This window comes from Plectrocnemia conspersa, unplaced genomic scaffold (assembly GCF_051122295.1).
Source record: "Plectrocnemia conspersa isolate PC_06_02 unplaced genomic scaffold, ASM5112229v1 ptg000004l, whole genome shotgun sequence".
NCBI lineage: Eukaryota > Metazoa > Arthropoda > Insecta > Trichoptera > Polycentropodidae > Plectrocnemia > Plectrocnemia conspersa.
The window spans coordinates 3,209,372-3,233,411 of record NW_028277168.1 but is presented as its reverse complement, the minus strand read 5'-3'; the positions used below and the strand labels follow the sequence as shown (position 1 = coordinate 3,233,411).

At 33.2% G+C, this 24,040-nt stretch overlaps 2 protein-coding genes and 1 long non-coding RNA gene across 8 annotated transcripts in view; 1 reads left to right on the top strand and 2 right to left on the bottom strand.

Moving 5' to 3' along the window:
- Positions 1-16,570, bottom strand: part of LOC148235664 (uncharacterized) — a 30,641-nt gene extending 14,071 nt beyond the window's left edge. Inside the window, exon 1 of the mRNA XM_088184553.1 lies at positions 15,606-16,570. Coding sequence (XP_088040679.1) covers positions 15,606-16,570 — 965 coding nt within the window. The remainder of the gene's footprint in view (positions 1-15,605) is intronic.
- LOC148235662 (spermine oxidase-like) lies at positions 15,708-23,557 on the top strand. Of its 6 annotated transcripts, none has more exons than XM_088184555.1 (8): positions 15,708-16,895; positions 19,637-19,731; positions 19,846-20,019; positions 20,079-20,315; positions 22,259-22,475; positions 22,540-22,736; positions 22,812-23,186; positions 23,275-23,557. In XM_088184555.1, the coding sequence occupies exons 2-8, from the start codon at positions 19,727-19,729 to the stop codon at positions 23,510-23,512; spliced, it is 1,443 nt and encodes a 480-aa protein (XP_088040681.1). In that variant the 5' UTR covers positions 15,708-16,895; positions 19,637-19,726; the 3' UTR covers positions 23,513-23,557. The 6 variants fall into 6 exon arrangements, with proteins under 6 accessions (XP_088040681.1, XP_088040685.1, XP_088040680.1 ...); XM_088184559.1 differs by having other exon boundaries at positions 16,756-16,895; positions 19,849-20,019; XM_088184554.1 differs by lacking the exon at positions 15,708-16,895 and adding an exon at positions 19,387-19,484.
- Positions 17,177-18,490, bottom strand: LOC148235663 (uncharacterized). The gene is made up of 2 exons (XR_015809354.1): positions 18,416-18,490; positions 17,177-18,325 (listed from the first exon to the last, which is right to left on the bottom strand). It is a non-coding gene; the product is annotated as an uncharacterized LOC148235663 (long non-coding RNA).
- Positions 23,558-24,040: the final 483 nt, after the last annotated feature.

Below are 24,040 nucleotides of genomic sequence, written 5' to 3'. Positions count from 1 at the left end.
GCTTATTCAGTTTAATTTAAAGTAACACCAATGTTCAGGACATTGGTTGTTCTTCATACAAAATGCTTAGACATTGTTTGTTTTTCCAAAAGTAGTGATATTTTTTGTGAAAATGATGAGTATACGATTGTTTTACTTACCGGAGCTTGTAGAGAATGCCCAGCACTATTCATTCCGACAATAAAACAAATTTCGAAAAAAGTGTACATTGAAACTTTTTCATATAAGGTCTTCAATTAGATTGTAATACAATAAATAGCACTTGTTAGAAGTCAAGTGGGATATAATGGGATTCTCCTAATAATTAAACATTTTAATAAATTCATTACATAACTAAACATTAAATTATTATATAAACAGTGACTTCATTAGATTAACAAACATTCGACTTCAAAAAGTGTTTATTTTATTTTTCGCCATTAGTTCGAACGTGATATATGTATGTGTAATAGTCTGCATTGTTTTTATTTATATTGCATACTAAATTAAAATATTTTATTATGTTAAAAAAATTAATAAGTTATTCTGTCTTGTGCTTGATCCATAGTATTTTTAAACGTTTAGCTCCTTATCGCATGTAGCAGGTGTAAATCACTATCAGATCTTTAGAAAACCGTTTGGCAACCTTCTCCAGTCTCCTTTCATTGAGGCCGTAAATATGCGGCCCAGAGAACAGTCTCAATGGCGACAAAACACAAAACCTGTTTGTGTGTTTCGTAATTCAATAGCTTCTTGTGTGAGATGTACGCACAATATCGTATAGGACCGATCGTTCACTACAATGTGTTCAAAATACCACAAAAACCTTAGTCCATGACCAAGGTCGGATGCAGATTTAAGCAATCTCGACGACGGTTGATAAGTCGTGATCTTTTAAAACAGCTAACGGACTTTTTTTGCGCAATTGCGGATGTCGAACAGGTTGGTTTAACAATTTACTTTGGAATCATCTCAAGGACGATCGAGGAAGAGCATACGCTTCTTGCATCGTTAACCGCCATCCTGGATGTGCTTAGACATCGTCAAGAAATCGTTAGATATCAATTTGTATAGACCTGATTGGCGGTTGTGAAGAAGAAGTGCAAATCTTATCTACAGTTTACTATATCTGTAATGATATATTTAATTAAAATTATATCATAGAGGTAAATTCAATCTAAATAATAATAAGTTCTAAACAAATTATAATCGGATGGTGCTGGTTATGAATGATTAACGACAATTTTCCATTTCGCGATGAGAACGTCGTGAGGATTTATTTGTATTTATTTATTACATAATGACTCGACAGGTATTTCACACATCTATTAAAAAATATATAAAATATTGTGGCGCATACCTTAAAAAGATCATTTCAAAATAAATTGTTTTAGGAAGTCTTGAGCGCTGACGTCTTGGCCGTAACGGTCAATAATAAGGGACGCAATCGCGATTATTTAGGGAAAGGATGACCAACTTGTTCAGAATTGCGATAGATTTATTTTAATTGTAGGCTTTTTGTGGAATAGACAAATTATAAACTATTTTTTTTAGTATAACACAATATAAAAAAAGACTCGTGTGACTATTCGACTCTCAGATTTTGATGTTTCATCATTTTAAGATACAAAAATTATGATTCACATAAGTACGTAGATCCAAAACACGAATTCAAATATTTACAGCATCTTCTTAAATTTGGATATTTTTCTTTACAAGTATATTTGCAAAAATATTTGCTCAAAGACCCGGCTTTCTAATAAATATCACATTGCAAAGTAATAATTTCATTTCAAGTGCTAAATTATCAAAATTAAATAGCTCTACTAATTTATTTGCATGTGATTGAATATCAACGCCGTCCTTGAATAGATTAATTTTTCTAAAATCATTAAACCTTTTTTCAAACTTTTGTAAGTTGTTCTGTATTTCGGAGATGTTTTTTTCTGCTTTGAAATGATGGCAAGTATTTCTATGTAAATATGTTTGGAAATCTGTCAAAACGGTTATACCTGAAATCTTGGATCATAATTAAAGTTTGTCTTTTAAACCTTGAAATGCTATTAATAAAATCACGAACGGTATTGTCTATACCAGGGCTCGGCAACCTATGACCCGCGGGTCACCAAGTGACCCGTTTGATGATTTGAAGTGACCCATTTCAGTTCTGCAAATATCATTTTTTGAACGCCTTACGATGTCACGACTAGACCACATATATGATTGTTAGGACCAAAAATATTCACTGACCCGAATAGTCTTTTTAATAGTCACATTTAAATTATTTTGACCCGCAGCTAAAAAAGGTTGCCGAGACCTGGTCTATACCTTATAAATTTGTGGTGTTTAGTTAACTCTATGTGGCCGTTATCGCCAACCAGCCTCCGTTCCGCGAGTTGTTGATCCTCCGCGCCACGTTGTCATGCCGCCCCCGTTGGCCCTAAGTCCACCCCCGTCAGCATAGTCATTACAAAATATAAATTGAGCAAACTTACTTTTTCTGTGAAATCAGTCAAGAATGCTAAGTCACACTAATTTTTGGTCAAGCAGATTTTAATGGTCATCTCCTCTTGCTTCAAGAAAATGAATGATTTCATCCAACAAATCTCGAAATCTTTGCAAAAACTTCGGCTTTACCACCTCACATCTGTGTCTAAAATCGAGTCTGTAGTTTAGTTTTTTGTCTTTGCATTGCATTTGAAAAGTCGCCGTTAAAGAGATTTTATTCTAATCGATTTAATAATTTTAAATGTAATATCTATTCTCTTGTTATATAAAATTGAAAATGAATGCAGTGATAGCTCAACATATCTGAAAAGGCGTCGTTATTCCGACATAAGTTAAAAATCCATTGACGAGGCTTTGATTGAGACAATTTGAAGAATGGAAACTGTATCTTGGGTACCTATTTCTTGAATCCGTTAAAAATATCGATACCTCATGTTCTCACGCGCAATCAAATCGTCCCCAACGGTTCATTTTTAAAATAAAAATCTGCAAAAATCAATATAATAAAAACTAGCAATTGTACAATATTACCGACATCCGTTTTATTCATCCTATTGTAAAGAAAATGAAATGCAATGATTAATATATCATGAAGCGTTCATTTACATTTTTGCTTATTATTTATTTCAAGATTATTGTATATCTTGAATGTCTCTACTTGCTTCGCTTTTGTTTTTAATGTTTTCATATAAGTAGTAATCCGCGAATTCAATTATGGTTTCTTTAACAAATTCGCTTTGCAAATTCAAATGCGTTTCTACGTTTCTTTTAAAATATGACGGAAAATAGGCTAATTCCAATTAATCATGGAAATTATACGGTTGTGAGGTTATCAACCACCTGCACAATATGTTATAATTTAGAGGTCATTCTTACGACGATTATGAACAAATGAAAAAAAATCATAATTCTGTCAAGTAAGGTCACACAGTATTTTACACAACAATGAAATTCAAATTTCGTTACCAAAAAATTGCGATATTAATTAGAAATATTGCATATCCGTCCCGAGATGTTAATCAACCATAAGTACAGCTGAAATACTCTTTGTTTGGAAAGGACGTGTGCAAGGCCATATATTCTATTCTACGTATATTATTATTCTACCCCTCAGTTTTTATTAATTGTAAAGATATGTAAGATAATAATATAAATAAAGTTATAGATAACTCTATTATTTAAAATAGTTGATAATATAAAATTTTTAGGAGTAATTGTAGATAAAAAAATAATTTAAGGAACATTGTAATAATATATAAAAAATAATATATTATCTATGATGAGCAATATGTTAAGTATAAATACAAAAAAATAACTACAATGGTATTATATTGCCCCCCTTCAATTATTGCGCAACAATTTTATATATGCTTAATAAATTCGATAAATCGATGTTAAAAAAATTACAAAATAGCGCAATAATTGGTTTTAAATAAAATTAGATTGGAATAGTATTTAATAAATATAGGAGATGCAAGTTTTAGTATTTAAATATAAGTTAGAAAATAATATTTATTCAATAAGAATTAATTATGTACATGATTTAATACTAGAAAGAGAGACAATTTTTTATTATTAATTTATTTAGATAATACAGATAATTTCTTATACACTGAGCAAATATGACCAAAACATATACATATATTGATGATTTAACTCGGTAATTCTCGAATTATTTGAGCGATCGTAAATAGTTTGTAACCTATGGGGGCCGATTGTCGAAAGAATATTTCACCTCTTCGGTGGTTCCTCAAGGGTCCGACCTGAGCCCTCTGCTCTTTATGTTATTTATTAATGACATAAATACGGCAGTTACAAATTTAAGTTTTCTTCTGTACGCAGATGATTTAAAATTGTAAAAATGCATTCGATCTGTTGCGGACTCCTTCTCTATACAAAGTGATTTAGACTCTCTATACACTTGGCAAATCCGAAAATTTTGCCGGAACACTTAGCTTATTTTGCTGTACCCAACTTTTAGGTACTAAAAACTCTTGACGTCATAAATCTCAATTAAGTTTAACCGTCACTCGCCTTTCATTATGAAGTAGAATATGTTCAATTTTTTTTAATTTACTAAAATTTTTTGTGAAATATCAATTTAGGCTCCGCGGAACACCAATTTTGGATCCGCGGAACACCAGTGTTCCGCGGAACATAGTTTGGGAAACCATGCTCTTTGGAGATGGGCTTCCATTAACCGTTTGCCCTTTAATGTCGGAAAGTGTCATACTGTGTCATTTTCTCGATCCTGTTCGCCATCAGTTTATTCCTACAATCTCGGTGGTAATATTTTGACTAGAGCAACTTCCACCAAAGATCTCGGAATCACTTTTGAGAGCAAGTGGAGGTTCCCTCTACGCATACACAACTGTGATAAATCTTTCAAGATGCTCGGCTTTGTTATGAGGAACGTCTTTCATTTTAACGATCCGTCAGTTATTCGCGTCCTCTATGACACCTTAGCTAGTAACATTCTTGAATAGGGATCTATAATTTGGAATCCCCAAATAACCAAATATGCCCTTGTGGTAGAAAAAAATAAAAAAAAGGTTTTTAAAATACACGGTTAAAAGACATATGGTTATTATCCGTTATTTTATATCCCAGCGCTTTTCTTTTAAAAGCGTTTTTAAAATACTCCAATGACATATTATTTTCTAACTTATACATACATATAAATAAATACTAAAACATTAATTCTCAATATTTCTTGAATACCCAGTCATTCAGATTTTTTTAATTTATTTAAAACTTCTCTCATGCCTTACTTTATAATTTTTGCAACATCGTGTCATCTAATTTATTAAGCATGTTGCACAATGATTGAAGTGTGTCAATATAATACTCTTGTAGATTTATTTTTTGTGTTTATAGGTATTATATTTCTTATCCTAGATACGTTTATAACTATTTTATTATTTTTTAATTACGTAATTACAATGTTAATTGTTTATCTACACATCCGAAATATTTTATATTCTAAACAATTTTTATAATAAAGTTATCTATAACTATGTATATTATTATCTAATATATCTTTAAAATTAATATTCATACATTTAGTTATATTCTCATTTAGTTTAAGTACGTTATTTTTTTATCATATTTATATTATATTTAATTCATTATTTAAATTATCTACAACTTCTTTAACATTATCATCTATGCAATAAATTAAAATATCGTCTGCAAACAGATGTATTTTACATTTTTCTATATTATTAATTATATAATTAATATATGTATATCATAAAAACAATGGTCCTAATTTAGACCTTCATGGTACACCATAAAATAACATTTTCTCTTTGGAATAAGCATAATTTATATAAACATTTCCTTTCTTTATTTAAATAATTATCAAACCATTTTAAAACTAATTCACTTATACATATTATCTCTAATTTCTTTAACATTATACTTGACTATTGTTTCGTAAGCTCTTTTGAAATCCAAAAAACTCCCTCAACGATTTTTTGTGTCATTAGCCAAAAACCAATTATTTATTACTTGTCTAGTGGAATGTTTTTATCTTAATCCCGATTGTTGTTCACACAGAATGTTTTGTGAAATGATAAAATTCTTTAATTGTTTCATTACTACTTTATTTTACATACAAGGCAACATGTGAATTGTTATCATTTCCTAAACCTTTTTATTATTTTTTAAATTAGCCATAGGTATAATAGTAGTGTGGGGCCTGCTTATATTAATATATAGATTTTGTTATGGCCAAAACTTGGCGGCACTCTGATAACATTGGCGTGACGGTTCTTTCTCGATTTGGCTCGTGCCCCGTGATTGTATAAATAACCATGTACAGTCCGTCCAAGATATGAACGCTCATCGACACAGTTTTAATAAGATGACCATGTGAAATTACAAGTTCAATTAATTTTTCATTTTTTAATTTAATTTGTTTGGGAAAATGTAAAATATCACTTTCTTACTTATTTTGTTTATTTATATACATATTTAACTCAAAAACATGATGGCAGTTTTAGAATCACTCTACGTGTTGAATATCTGTTTAATATAGTATTAAAAAAATAACAATAGAATAGTACAGGAATTGTTTTATTGATTACAAAATTACACAACATGACAATAATTTATAATAAAATTATAACACATTATAATTTTCAATTAAATTTCCAACGTATGGTCACCCTACCCTTAAACTAGCCCTTATTTAGCATTGGTGAAGTTCTCCTATCGGTGTAAACAAATTCGCGGAAAACTGTATATGTATGCATGCATGCGTACACGCACCCTTATTTCCAACACAACGATTATGAGCGTTAACATCTTGGATGGACAATAAACAACTTCAAATCTTCAATAAAATACTACTGCAGCGGCTCAATCTGTGTCTAATTGCCACCCGTCATCATCGCGTCGCGAAACTCATCAAATTATCCGATATTTTTCAGTTCTTTTGTTCAATTTACAAATTATATTTTGAATTTCTTCTTAAGATGCTGATTTAAATTCTCCAATTTATAATAAAATACACTTCTGTGCTTATGTAACTGATAACACGACAATGTTGACAGTTTAATCATATTCTCCAAATACTTAGCCCGAGCACGATTTACTTGTTGATTAAGACTGAATTGTTCACATTACAAAAGCATTCTCAAAATCGTTTTTCGTGAATGTCAAAATATTGGCGACAATAGAACGTGTAGATCTAAAATCCGTTTCGACGAACAAAAAGGTGGTTAAGATTGGCTTTTCGCTACTCTTTATAAAACATAATCTTGTCGTCGATATTTACAGTTGCACAATATAGATTTGCTTTTCGTAGTCTTTGGTATTTAACAAAGAGTAATACAAACTTTTCGGTGGCGCCAAGATTCATAAAAATTCCAATTGTCTTTGTTTGAAAATGGTCGAAACCCATTGAAGATAATCTCAACGGTCATAATTTAAGCACTAGTGAGACAATTTACGTAAAAGGTGTTATTCACTGAAAAGGCACTCTAAATGCACAACTTCCTATATAAAACGGAATCGAGGTACAAATAAGTGCGTACACCTGCATTTCCCGTACGACCGTTTCATATAAGGGGCCGATCACAAGACAAGTTCGTTAACTACGACACATGACAGAGCTTTAATAAGTTTGTAGGAAAAGAACGGGGTATTCTCTCGTTCGCCCACTCGCTATTGGCGACACTAAACCTCCGCGTTTGACGCTTTAGATATGCATAAATGGAATCGAATGATTAACCGTGACGCAAAACACGAGTTATCGGCTATAACGGACACGCGTTAACGTAAAAGTGAATTACGCGCATTTTTCTTACACAAGTCGATTTGACGTTTGTGGCCATAACGTTTAAATAACCGGCTAACAATTATAAAAATAAATATTTTATTCTCTCTATGTAATAATCGTCTAAAGTACGCGGCATCGCACCTGTCCTTCTCGTCTTACGAGGCAATAAACAGGAAATTTAATACCCGCCTTGCACTGGAAAGGCTCCGCGTAATATTTTATTACTCCCTAATCAAACGCGTGCTCAAAGTTTGCCACGATTCGACCGAACTGCATTATTATCCGAAACACCTGGCTTAATTCGACCATTTTTTTATAAAGGTAAATAAACCCATCCTCCGGGTTCATCGAAGCACTTCCGTCGCTCGAAGATCATATTGGGTGTATCCAAGTGGGCGTAGGTGTGGCTCATCCGAAGACTCGTTTCTTGCGTAGTGTAAACATATAGAGTAAAATAAATATTATTTGTTTGTAATCGATCGAAAGAGCGGTATCGCCTTATCGAGTTTGCGTTTCCAAGAATAAAATAAGAGTTATTTCGCCGCCCGATTCTGGTATTCTGAAGGGAAAAAATTCAACTGGAACACTTCAAGTAGCATTGTTTCGAAGCTCCAATTTAAAGACTGTCGTCGACGACAAGGAGACGCGGAGACGAATTTATTTATAGAGGAGTAAATTGGAACGATCTTGCATAGTGATTCAAGGGGTGAGACTCGGCAAATTCTTCATAATAATTTAATATAAATTTATTCCTATTGAAAATGCTGAAAATTATGCACGAAACGGGTTTACCGTTGTCGACGGTCTATAAAAAAACGGTCAGCTTCTATCGTTTTATATCGTACAGAAATGACAATTGCGCTATATACATTTTTGGCCATAACAGTTATTAAATCGGCCGCGTTGATTTATTCCACGGCGGGCGCGCGTATTTTCACATGCCTTTCAGGAATGTCCACCGAGATAACTGGCGGACTTGAAAAAACTCGCAAAACCAGTCTTTCATGAGGTCTTATCGAATGGGCGAAGCCTCCTCTCGCGGCGTTTCCTCTCGCTAGGCGAGACCCAAAGCGCCAAAGCTTCTCAAACGTGAAAGTCGATATAGTTTCGTAATAGTTAAAATCGCCGATTTGCCGTTCAAGGTCGAGCAATAACAACAACCGACTCAGATATCCAATCAGCCTTGGTGCAAATAATTAAGTGACGGCCATTACAGCTTACATTTTTAACATATCATTTCTAACACTTTTGGCCATAACACAAGTTTTTATAACTATAATGTAAAATTATATACACAGAGAAAAAAAAATTATAAAATTACCCGGTATTAACCCCATTTTGACATTATTCAGTAGCAGATTTTTTTTACAAATTTCCAGTGGAGGTGGGGTATTCACCTCTTTCTTGAATAAAAAAAATCAAAATAGTGATAGATAAATACAAATAAATTAGTAGTTACATAATAAATACCGTTATAAAGTTATGCAGTAGTAAAAAATTTTAGAGCATAAATTTTCCCAACGGATGCACATCGCTTACTTGACTATTCGTTTTTTTCTGACCGATGAATGAAAATTATCACTCGAATGCAACGTATATGAGGAAAATAAAAACTAATTTGCACTTTCAAGCATTGTAACTAATTATGTGATTATAAACAGCGTACTCGCTAGTTTATGCTACAATAATTATGGCTAGAATAAAATATTCAAAACTGTTTAATATTTTAGTAAATCGAGGAATAAAATAAATACATGACGTACATATTAGGGATACATATAATACAAATCAATAAAAAATTAAATAATGTCAATGTTGCCAGTTTTTAGCTATTTAGTTCGCTTCTTTTATTTAAGTCTTTTTTCGTCAAATGAGAATCGCTGACATAACCTAATACGTCGGTCTCTATAACGGTTAACATCTCGTTGATTGTGCGGTGGCACCCGAAGGCGCCGCTTCGATCGAGATGAAAATTCATGTCTCTCTTCGACGAAGCTAATATCCACCGCAAAGAAAGAGACGAATGAATGATTCAAATATGTGCCGCGATTCGCTCGCATGCGCGCGCCGTAATTTAAAGTAATGAAAAGATATTCAAACGCCGGGTTATGTAACGCGAAATGCATAACAGTAAACGTTAGACGGGCCGTTTATATTTTTATGATTGGGTTCATATTGAAGTGTGCGTTAAAACGAGGCAAATGAGTTAATAAATTAAATGGCTAAAGTGATGAGTTATAATGTTACAGTATGCTATGGTATGATATGGATACCTAAAGTGAACATTGTAGGAATATTAAGAGAGGGGCAGTTCTTTCCTGTTATCGGGGGTAAATGTTCCAACTATCGCTCACTCGCTGCCGCTCGTTCGCACCTAACCTTTAAAATACAATTATAATTGACATGTGAAGTGGTCAATAACGTTTTGCTACATAAATACATTTTAAAGATTAGGTCAGAACATTTGACCCCTGATAACAGGAAAGTACTAATGAAAGAATTTAAGGAACATGCGTGGGCAATAAGACGATGTTAAAATAGATGCCAAGTGTTCGTTATGTATTGTATTATCCATTAACAAACTTAAGCGAGAGTTTGAATCGCTAATTAGAAAAAAAGTCAATAAAATCAGAAACCACGCACTCAATAGTAATTTTTAAGTGAAATGTAAATACATAGCTACATATATATTTTAGCGAAATTCAAACATTATGGACTGACACTTTTTTAATAACTTGAGATTTTTTTTGATTGCCAAAAATATCTTAAATTTTTTAAATTAATTAATAATAAAAAACTGAAAGCCTTTCAAACGTTAAAACACCCCTTCGTAAACTATTGATCGTCTAAATACCTTACGCAAAGGGGTTTTTGGTTACAAGACAGATATGGTTTCCAAAGGGGAAAGCAAAAAAAAATTTTAGACCAAGTGTTACGCCACTAAACTTAAACATTAGTTTCGGCATTCTCTCTCTTAAATAAAATATTATCAAAGATAAATCACAAATCGGTCCAGGATTATAAAATAATTCAACAGTCAGCTCGCGATTTTATCACGCCGATATTTCAATTATTATCAATTGGTAGAATGAAGTTTTGACACGCGCCGCTACGGAATGTGCAAAAACATTTCACGCGCCATTCGATTCGCGTGTCAGTCGCGCGACTCTATTGTGGCTAAAATGTATAAGTGTACAATATATGCATTTATTTTCATTCAATAATACTTTTCGCCCGATACAGCTCACCGAGACGAGCTTGTTATTATGTGAAATAATTGAGTCGCTTATCTGGCAAAGATCTTTCCCGCGCCCATTTACTTATCGCTAACAATGAAACCGTATTTACAGCAAACGATGGAAATCTCAGTGTACGGCGCATGTATTTTTAAAAGCAATTAATGTATGGCAAATTATTGCATTTTATTTACTTGGCGCGTTTTAAATTCATTAAAAGGGGTAAATATATGTATGTACATATATAAAAATAAATTAATTTAACGATGGAAATTATGGCCAATGTCAAGGGTGTTATGGCCATTATGTCAAAAAACATATGTGAAAAAAGTTTAATATGGTCTTTCAATATGCATAAATTTTAGCAATTAATCGTCGTTTTGTAAAGCAAAACATGTCGAAATGATTATATATGCATGATAGGCGGTGGGAAGATCTAGCTACAAATCCCATCGCATCTTTTCTATTCGTTCCAGATCGAAATGTCGTGAGAAAATCGAAAACATGCAATGGGTAAACGAACGATTATCGTTATTCAGGGATCTTCTTATGAAAAAATTATTTTAAATTATAAATGTGCGATATACTCTTAATTATATTTACATGTTAATAATTTGTATCAGCCGTTCAAAGTTACGCTAATATTTCATATTTTAGATTTATACTATTCTTGAGGCAATACTGGACGGTTTTTTACTGCTCAGCTCTCAATTGAATTAAAATAAACTAGAGCCCTGCTCTACTTTTCAAAACCCGAATGTTTTTTCTAAAGCGGAGTATTGGCTTTTATTCTCAAAATCTTCGTCAAAAGTCGTCAGAATGGAATAAAAACTACCATACTGAATCTATCGGCGAATCGCTTTAATTGGGCATCGTGTTGATTAATTGTATACATTTATTTAGGAGAGTCTTTTGGTATTGAGATAACCTAAGGAATGGTTTTTGTACGTGTAAATACCTGTTGCGATAGTCATTAAAAATGCGCCTCTTGCGTAGTTAGTTTTCTTTGTCGTTCCCTACGATTTTAGAGGAATTATTTTATACATGAGAAATTCTACAATAGAGGTATTTATATAGCGCTGTATTAATATCAACACGAACTTATACTCGTTCGGTACTTGTTAGTTAGCTCGGCTCGGTTAGTTAGAAACGACAATTTGCTGTTCAAACCCAAACCTAACCAAAGCTAACGGTATAATAGTTCATTTGTTTAGGTTATGTTTGGGTTTGAACAACTTGAGAAACGCAAATGGCTTTTGAGCGTGGCACCGTGCTAATTATAATAATTACCTCCAGTTCTTTACCCTAAAATTCCTCCCATCTTTGCAAAATCAAGCACAATTTTAAATTTGTATGTACATATTTTATCTCTATATATTATAATTTATTATGTATTTAGAAATAAATACAACAAAATTTGACTTAGGTCCATTTCATCTGGTTTTTAAGTCACCGTCGAGCACAAAAGGTGCAATTTAAGCCTTTTAATAGAACAAACTCGTTCGTAATTCACCGGATTATTGCATTGTATCCACATTAATAGGCGGTGTGAGAGATCGCGTTCGTTTCCGCGTGGCTTTTCTCATTGTTACAGTGCTGAGACCGAATTCATCCACCGTGAAGATTGGCCTCGGCATTAAATTATATGGCGCTATAATCTCTGCTCTTATACAAGACAGCGTAATAGCCGCCATTATGATAATCGAGTTTGAATTTTGCGCCAAAAGGCTCACGTGACGTGGCGCACGCGACGATCCCTTTTCGACGGTTTCGTTTGATTAGGTAGCCCCTTTTTCTGCGTATAGCTCACGGCACCTGCGGATCGATTCATCAACGAGGGGAGAATATTCTAGAAAATTAGTATTAATTTTATATTTTCATTGTATAGAATTATTTAAAATATGTTTTATGTATTCATATTTAATTCATCATGGTAAAACATATTATATTCTATAAAATCTATTAGGAAAGTTGTTAACATTGTATAAATACTAATGAGCAATATAAAATAACATTATTATTCACAAATTCATAATAAATTTTTGTTGCTCATCTTCCATATCATTAAAACCAAATATGTCAAACATTGACGATAAACATAAATTTAAATGTCACTTTTGAATATTTAAAATGGGGAATTTGGCCATTTTTTCCGACTCAACACTAAATTGATCGTTATTTTATCATAAAACATTTTTGAAATCTTTACCTATTTCTCATTTCGGTCATTTTGTATTTATATAGCAAATCAGTTCAGTAATATTTTTAGAAATTTTTATGGAAATTTGGTTACAACTCCAGCAGTTATCGTATCAAAAAAACTTTATATTAAATTCTTAAGTCATTCTGATTCATCCTCTTTAAAAATGGCGAATAATAAAAAAACATAACTTCGCTTAACAAAATTCTAGTTAAAAAATAAATAATTTTTGTTACAGTGAAATAATATTTTCACTTTTTTGGTAGAAATATAATTCACTCATCAGTGAAAATGTGTCAATCAACTGATTTATAATTTCACTGGTCATTATCCGTGTATTTTACACTTACGGTCGGAGCATTTTGGTCTTAATATGTGATATGTCGCTCTATGTCGTGAAACTCAACTTGACAGTTACGAAACGTCCATTTGCTGTTCAAATCCAAACCTTACTTGACCTAATAAAAGTACAAAAACTATATACTGTAACAAAACCTTGGGTTTGTGTAATTCGTTTAGGTTAGATTTTGATTTTGACATTTTGGTCTTAGAAGGTGATGTGTCGCCCTACAACTACTATTTTTTTTAAACAAAATTCGTTATTGGCGCAGAGGATTTATCAAGTATTATAAATAGAAAAATAAATAGGATTTAACGGTTTTTTTAGAACACGTTATTACTGTCGTTTTAATCAGATTTCAATGAAACTCATTTAAAAAATAGGACTTACTAGAAAAAAATCGAAGAGAAAAAGTAATGAAGAGGAAAATGTTTTATATTTTTTAAAAAAGTATTCAAGAGGATGTGCGAATCATTCTATGCAGCAGAAAAATATCGTAACTCTTGCATGTTTGAACAGATGTTAGTATTAAAAAATAGTACAAAACTTATGCTGCGATACGAAATAGATTTGAGTACATACATATGTGTGTAATCATTTTATGTGACACATGCTTGTTTAATATTTACTAACGGTTATTTAAAAACTCGGCTTCGTCGGTTATTATCAGATGAAACCATTGAACGCTATTTAAATATGATAATCACTTTCTACTTCTTGTTAATTAATTGACGCGTATCTCGCGTGTCGTCTTGCGCCGATTGTGCGTATCCAGATTCTGAGATTAAAATTTTTTCTAATTACAATCATCAGGCAAACTTTTAGAAATACTAAACTAACCTTCATAGTAAAATCAATTTTATGTGATTTTTCTAGAGATTGCCCAAATTTAACTTTAAGGGTATATTTATTTTAAATATATTTATTTCAAAATTATCTGGAATTGTGAATGTATTTTACATTTACATCAAACATCTTTAAACGTTAAGGTTATACCTGTATTTAATGGTTAAATTATAGTAGTAGAGTTTGGTGGTAGAAATACAAGTTTTGTGTTATCGAAAAGCATTTATGTTATAACTAATAAAATAAAGCCATTCACTGATGGTAAACGGATAAAGCCGTAAATGACTATTGCAGCCTTATTTCAATATATCTTATTTAAATATTATATTAGGCTTTCAGTGGAAACAGTTGCTAAAAGTGTTGAGCACACTGTTAGTGACATCAATAGCCAATTTAATAGCAAAGCAAATGATTTTTTTTGAGTCGTGGCACTACTGGCCCTACAACTACTGTTTCCTTGCTTCTGTTTATTCAAGGAGTCAATGCTTTATTTGAAGCCACTAAAGAATAAGCTTTTATGAATAGTCTGCATGGAATAACTACAGACAAAATATTTTTAATGAAGTTGAGAAAACGTTAGTAATATACAATTTTAACTGAATCGACTAAATGTATAACATCCGATGGTGGTAAAAATATATGCAAAACGGGTTAAAATGCAAGGTGTTTAAAACCTCTGATTTTTAATGAATAATTTATTAATAATAAGAGTAATAAAATCCACCAGCAGGTGCTTTGTGGGAAATATCTCAATCTATCAGGTAGTATTGAACCAGTTAAGTCAGCGTCAATTTCCATGACTTTTATATTATTTTTTGGAATCTTCATTAAATATTTTGATGTGAAAAATTAAAATGAATTAAAAATAGAAGCATTTATTATTAAATACCAAGGCACTCCAAACTTTAATTTAATAAACATATTTTGGAACTTCGCTCTAAAGGGTGTGCCACCATTGCAGTCCTTAGACCAATATTTAATGATATTTTATTATATTATAAGTCATTAAAATAATATATAATATACATTTTTATACTAATCTCAAGAAAGTGCATATAAGCCTTCAAATGTAAAAAATGATTTTTGTGACAATAGTTGTAACAAATAATTATTTATTATTTTCTAATATTTAATGATATAATTATTTAGGAAGCCTGTCAAGTAATGATGGTCAGATTTATATTAAAAAATATAATTAAAATGACGCACCTGCCCCCTGCGCCATTGGAGTTGACCAGCTTCACGGCGAAGAGGAATTGAACGGCGCACACTAGCAGACAGCACAGATTCAAAGATAACGCCAGTGCGCACAGAGCGAGTGTCACTTCGTAAACCACTACATACTCTTCTGCGCTGATCACGGACAACTGTTCGGCTCGCAGGAGCTCTCTCACGTCCGTCGAGGTCACCGGAGAGATTTTCAACAAGAAAATCAACGACAGAAGAGCGAGCAGTAAGCTCACCAAGCACAACAATCCCAGAGAAGTGAGCATCTCCTTGATGCCCACTTCCTTGGATCTATTCATGAATCTCGACACGTTGGCTGGCACCAAACTTGCCGGATTCAAAGTCGAGAGTCCGTTGCTTCTGCCGTTCGGGGCCGATATCCTGGATATGTTCAGACCTCCGTTCGAGTACTTAGGCGCGGGTGGAGGTATTCCGCGACCTCCTGGACTCGCACTACTCGAAGTGCCTCCTAAAGAATGCTTAGAAGAGTTCAGGGTTGATATGTTGAGGGGCTGCTGTTGAGGCAGTCTCTGAACAGCCGTGACGCTCAATTGATTATGGTCTCTCCTGCTCATGTTTTGGTATCTGTGATGCGAATACTGCTCTTGTTTGTGATGATATTCGCTTCTGTGATGCTCTATCCGGTTGATTAGAGCGTTTCTCGAAGCAGTGTCGTTCCTTCCGTCTCTAGGGGTCACGTCTCCGCCGTGATTGGAATATTCGGGTCGGTTTGCGGCTTCTCTGTAGATTTCGGATCTGAGATCTCCCCTCGCGTCTGTGCGAGGTCCCATTCCGTCGACTCTATCTCTAGGGTTGACGAATCCGTCCTTGTTTTTGTCTTCGCCTCTAACTTCTCTGGTCTCTGCGGATCGCTCGCCTGGAGTTTCAGCCGTGGCCATGTTTCTGGACCCGTTCGCCGGGGTGGTGGCCAGAATGTGCTTCAGCATCACGCGGTTCTGAAATCTCACATCCCCATCGCTTAGACCAGGTTGTGGCCGCTACATCTTAATCGGATTCGGGAGGGCCTGGTCCTGGATTTCGCATCGCGACCCTCATCCCTACCGCTCTATGCTCTCCTTCCACATTTTAACTCGAACGGAGACACTTTTCACATCCATAACTGAGATAAAACTTTCCACCTTTCCACTCACAAACTTTGTACGAGTTTCGGCGCGAAAGATAACGGATCGGTAAGCCGCAGAGACACAACGACCGCGACGGGCCAAAGCCGACTGACTGGAACTGCTGCAGCTCATTCTCGGTTCAAAACAGGTATGCGCGTCTCGGAAAACTCGCCCTTATGCCACTGGCTCATAAAGGCCATGTCAATTATTCCCCTGACCAGGTGTGGGCATCGTAAATGTACTTGATGTTGCGAACTGTGCATCGCCTGGGGGTACATTGTAAAGATGCAAAATCACCAGATTCCAACGACAGTACATCCGTCGATAATGATCGACATAAATATGACCAATGGCACGACCTTACATTGATGAATGAATTTCATATAAACAACTAACTAATTAATAATAACTAAAATAAGAACTCGAATAAAAAATTGATGCACTGCATACATATTATATTATTTTAATGAACATAGACATCTGTTGATAGAAAAAATAAATTATTCAAATTTAAAATATACACATTTAAATAATTAATGGTTTACAACTATGCTAAACATGTACATATTATATTTTAGCGACTTTTACTTCACGATTCGGAATTAAATGCTCTCAAAATATATTGTATAAATATTGAGTTGAAATAATAACAGTAATTTAATTTATTTAAAAAAAATATGTACGTAAATGTAAAACAAAACTATTTAGATTGAGAACCATGGATTACAATTTACACTTTTAGGTTTTATACCGCTGGTACAGAATGTTCAAAAAATTGTTTCCAATATTCATCAATGGATTAACAGATTTTACGACGAATTTTAGTAATTTAAAATTCCAGGTGAAATGGTTTGGAATTACTAAATCATTTTACCGTAATATATACCTTAGCCATATTAATGGGGCAGCTCAATAAATGTGTTATATCTTTAAAAATCGTGAAAATTTAAATAAAAAAAACGATTATGGTTTTTTTATTTAATTTTTTTTAAATATTTTAAGTGTTTATTTTAAGCTTGTTTTTAATACTTAGTAGGCCTACCCTTAGCTTTAATTACACCTTTTTAATTATACCTGTTTGGCATACTGTTAACTAATGACTTGTAGATGGATGAAGACAATTTTCTCCATTCTATCTGTAATTTTTCTCGCAGTTCGATTTTGGATTTGCAATTGTATCGGGCAGCCTTTCCTTTTAATTTTACCCATAATTGCTCTATAAGATTTAGGTATGGTGACTGTGTAGGCCATTCTAAATGCATCAAACTCTTTGACGCAAACGAATCTCTGCTTTTTAGAGAAGTATGGCATGGAGCAGAGCGTATTCTTGGTGGATTCGAATGGTAGCGTGGTTTGTGCTTTGAAATATTTCCAGTAGGAATGGATTCCAACATTGAAATATAAATGTTACTATTCATACTACCTTCACAAGTGTACAGGTTTCCTACCCCTGCTGCTCCCATGCAACCCCAGACAATAACGCTTCCGCCACCATTTTGACTTTGGGTACTACGCAATCAGCTAGATATTCTGCTCCGACTCTTTGACGCACGTGTACTACACCAGGGGTCCCAAAAACTTTAAAAATGTTAAAAAATAATGATTATTTTTTAAATAATTGATTTAGAAATTTTTGAATATATTAGATTTGTACGTGGACCACCTCACCTTTAATTGTGAAAAATCAATAAATACAAAATCTGTCAACTGTAGAGGCTGCACAGTCGCTAAAGAACTTCAAAAATGAAGACATGATACGATCAAAGCTAAGAATATACAATATAAACCGAGAACACTTATATCTACTACTGTAACAAAGGAAGAATCAAATGCTCAAATCAAATAAAAAAAAAAAAAACAATCTATTACAAATGATGCAAACTTTTTTGGCAAAGCTTGAAGCAATAGAGAAAAGAATGTATAGAGTGGAAGATGTAAACAACAGAATTATGATTGACATGGAACGCTAATGGTCCACTGAACAGAAGAGAAGAAATTCTCATTTCGGAGGCACACTTTACAAAAGCAATCTTATCTTAAGATCAGAGGCTATAAAATATATAATATATTATATCCGCAAAATAAAGCTAAGGGAGGTAGCTCTATCATAATCAAAGAGTATTGACCATTATGAAGAACTGGAAATAAAATATGTAATTCATTTAACAATGGTAGGAATTAAATAAACTAGGCAAATATACTAATTAGAGCTGTATACTGTATATTATCTAAAAAAATATTTGAATCTCCTAAAGCATCTTGGTGAAAGTTACATTGTGGGAGGGGATTTTAATGCCAAACACACAGATTGGGAGTTAAGATTAACTAGTGCAAAAGGCAAAGAACCTATAAATGCAATAAGGGAATTAAAATGTTACTTTCATACAAATGTTAGACCAATTTATTGGCCCACTGATTCTAAAAAAGTGCCAGACCTCCTTGACTTCTTCATTTCCAGAAATGTAAGCTTGAAAAGAGCCTTGAGTTGAGTTCTGATCATTCAGCAATGATTTTGATATTTTATGAAGGAATATTTAAGAGAAAAATTAAACCAACTCTTACCAACAAAACGATAGCTTCCGGTATAATATAAATAACTTAAAAACAGCATTAAGTTTAATGTACAATTAAAGACATGTGTTTATGTTAAATGTTTATTCCATCGTTGCTGACGTATTCAGTCTGGGCTGAATATTGTTATTGTCAATTTTGCAATGACCTCATTTCCTGTGCATGTGTAAGCAAAACATGTTTGTGGAAACATACCTATAAGTCCAACGAGACTTAATAATATTATTGTTCTGTTATCACTATTTTTTAATCGGTATAAACATTAATGCACGTTCGTAAGTGCGGACCAAATTAACTAGTATCTCACTTATACTATAGTTTGATGTGCGGAATCATTGGCAATCAGAATCGCGATTGACCCAGTAAGCTTTTAACTTCCAAGGCTGCAACACATAATCATCCAGAGCAATGGCGTGAGTGATTCATAATATTTATTTTTATATAAGCTAAAATAAATAAGCCTAAATAACGAATCTACTGACTGCTAACAATCTAACATTTAATATTACATTAAAACTCTATTTCAGCAGTCAAGTTTACGATGTCATCGTTATTGGATGCGGAGCTGCTGGAATTGCAGCCATCAGTCGACTCGTTCAGAACAATGTCAAAGTCTTGGGACTCGAAGGCAACAACATAATTGGTGGACGGATATTAACCCTTCCGTTCGAAAATAGTTTTATCGATTTTGGAGCGCAATGGTACTCATTTATTATATAATTACATATTTTAAAATATTTTAATATATTATATAATTTAGGTGTCATGGAGAGAAAAACAACAAAGTGTATTCCTTAATCAAAGACCTAGATGTTGTAAGTCCGCCGAGTTCACATCGAGAACTAGTACTTATAAAAAGTGACGGCAACATTCTGACAGAAAAGCAGACGGAAGAATACTTGAATTTGCTGAAAAACATTCATAAGTCCATCGAAAACATAAAAGATTACAAGTCGCCGAGTCTACCTCAATCGCTGGATATGTATTTAAGAAAAACGTATGTACTATAGTGGATAAATAGCTTATTAAGGTCATAACTTTACTACGAATCTATTTTGCGTTTTAAAAAATACTTCCGAGGGAGCAGCCGCTTGTGTGCCGCCTGCTGCACTTCTTCTCCGGACCTTTACATCTTTCTTCAATATTGCGGATGTTTAAAATGTTCACACCGGAAGTGTTGCTTTTGAATCGTTTTGATTTGATTGTATTTGATATATACATGTAGCATGTAGTTCGTTTTTGTAAAGACATATGCCGCCATTACTTTAACTGCAACTACTTAGCGTGAAGGGTACTAAAGAACTGACGCAAGATCAACATGCATCGCTATAATAAACTTTAATTTATGAATTTTAATGGGTTTCATCCCTTCATTATTTAAAAACAAGTATCAGAGCGTTAATTTCCGTTATTCTTGTTCACCTCCGATCTTGAGAGAAAAATCTTGTAAAAGTTATGGAAATATATGTCTAAAAAAAGTATCGTGAGTACACTATGAACGCGCTTATATAATATTTTTGAGATAGAGGGGTTACTTGAGTCTTTCTTATTCTCGACCCAACGCGACAATTTGAGGTAGAAGCAAACTGTGTTGTTGTTATTTCTTACTTTTTAAAAAATATATATTTTGCGTATCAACTATTTTTTAAACAGCTGGAGATTTGGCAACTGTCACTTGTAATTGAATATCAGCTAGATACTTTCCAGCAATCTGTCAGCATTTGTGTTGGTCCTTATCATTTGTACAGACACCGATTGTGTGCGAATGTGTCCCTAATTTGACCAAATCTCCGATCGTCACGTACGCTTATATAACATTGGCAAAATGAGTCGTCGCAATACTTTTATTGCTAAAAATATAGTCTCACGCTTAATGTGTGATCCTGACAGGTTTATTCGGTAACGGTGATGGTCAGAACATTGAACACTGAATAACTCAACATGCATCTCCAACAAATCTATTTAATTGTATGTAGGCCGCGAAGGTATTCAGAGCGACGAACGGAGCGGGATTAACGACAGAGCGGCGGTGGAGAGCACGCTTGGCTGTTGTGTTGACATGTGATAATGTTGCGAGCCCAATCAAAAAAGTTGGCCCTAAAACATCTGATGATGATAATGAACTGCCGACATGCGAATGACAGATCGACCAGTTGTACCAATCTTCAGCTTCACAGCAATAACAACACTATACGAAAACACTATTGCCAATTCAAAAAAAAATGATTCTGACCATTTGACAAAATATTTAACATTTAATATAAATTCTGACCAGTTCAATTAAAATTCTGACCATCTAATATATATTCTGACCAATGTATTTTGCCCTTTTAATATAAATTCTGACGCATGTAATATAAATTCTGACCACAACCGAAATAAAATACTAACCCAAAAAACAGGGTCGTCATTAGATGGCAAGAGGGGGCAATTGCCACACTTAGAATTTTACCATATAAATGCATGTCATTTAATGAAATACTAGAATCTTAATGAAATCGAAATAATAAAAAAACGATCACTGACTGACTAACTTTTGACCCCCCCCCTCCCTTTCTCCTGTAAAAAGCTGAAATGATGTCCGTGATTCTATACTAGAAATTCTTAGATTATTTCTAAAATAAAATGTAAGAAAAAAATATTTTTTTAAATATGTCTTCAGTGAAATCATATTGGAATACAATTTCACTGGTAGATATTTTAAAACTTACGTATTTACATACTTAACATTATTTATTTACATGTGATGAATAAATATTACAGTGAATGTGTATTTTTTAGTAACGTTATATTTTCACTATTTGGACTTCAAATACATTTTCACTAATAGATATATATTTCTTCTAGCGAAAATATAATTTAACTGATTGGCGCTAGTGAAATTATATTCTGCTCTAAAATCTATATGAAACTCAATTTGACAGTTGTATTTATCATTAGGTACGATGAAGAGTTGAAGAAAGTCAATTTCAATGTCAATCACGAACATGCAAACGATATTCTGGAATGGTATTTGAAAAGCATTCAAACTAAATTATCGATGAATCAACTTATGGACAAATCCTTCGATAGCGTGATAGAATCGTGGGACAATGAAGGAGAGCAATGGCTCAATTGGAGAGATAAAGGATATAAACTGTTTTTGGATATCTTATTGGTAATGACTTTAAACAGTTTGACTTTAAACATTGAAATCTAATTTATATATACATTTTTTATAGAAAAAATATCCTGATCCTTCAAAAGCACTGCCCGTTGATATACTCCTTACCAAAGAAGTCACAAATATAAAGTGGAAGAACTTAGAAAAGAGCACGGAGGATGAAAACTCATTTGTTCAAGTGCAATGCAAAGATGATAGCTTGTACGCAGCAAAGCATGTGATTGTAACGATGTCTGTCGGAGTATTGAAATTAAAGTAGGAGCTCAAATAAATTAAATTAAATATTTGTGCTGTATGTAAATTGTACATGTTATATTATGGATGTTTCAGTTATACGTATCTATTCAATCCATATTTGCCTGAAGACAAAGAGATGTCGATCAGAACCTTGGCTATGTGCACGATGAACAAGATATACATGAAGTTCAACAAAAAGTGGTGGCCATTACCGCAAATGCGCTTTGGTATCGTTTGGAACGAAAGCGATAAAGAAATGTTTGCCGATGACAGTGACTGGGTGTACGGAGTGTACGAAATTACTACTGTTGAATACCAACCAGATTTGCTGTGCGCTTGGATTGCCGGAAGACCAGCTCAAAACATGGAACTATGCACATTGGTCAACGTAGCAGACCGAATGTACCAACTAATTAAACACTTCTTCGGAAAAAAGTTCTCGGTTCAAAAGCCTGAAAAGGTATTCAGGTAAGGCTTTTCAATTACTTGTGATTTTCTATTTACAAAGTAAATAGAGTTTTTTGGTTTCATAAGCCTTTTATGTATTATGTTTTAGATCTACATGGTTCACGAATTCAATGTTTCGAGGATCTTTTTCATATAGAAGCGTGGAAACTGAATGTGTTAACAAAGGCGCCTCCGTCTTGGCCGAGCCGTTGTTGAATAACAATAATATGCCGGTTGTGTGTTTCGCCGGCGAGGCTACATCTCTTCACCACCATTCAACTGTTCATGGAGCAGTTGAAAGTGGTTTTAGAGAAGCCGATAGACTGATCTCTATTTTAAAGAATTAATTGAGAGTAAAACTCCATTTGTATCGAACACAAAAAATATAAAAAGTGTTTATATGCTATTTTAAGTAACATTTTATTAAATATACAATATATTATATTAAACAAATAAATAAAAAAATATACCAATAAAACTACTTATATTCAATATTATAAATTCAATAATTCAATATTATAAATAGAAGATAGTAGCAAATATTTGTGCTATTTCAGACTATCATTTTAAAACTTTAAAACAAAAAAACTTTGTTCTTTTTTGTTATTATTTTTGAAACATCCATTTTTTGGTTCATTACAGGGCCGTCCCGAGGGACAGGCAGTACAGGGCAGTACATTATAGCAAATAAAGACGTAGTATTCACTTAAAATTATCAAACAATATTGTTAAATAATATAATCTGATATTATTTGTCGCGCTGATGCGCTGACCTAAGCGATTCGCTGTAAAGCAATAAAAACATGCATATATTATTTTTATTTGATGCGAATTCAAGAGGGTGGAAGCCGCGAAGTCGGGATGCTGAAAGATAA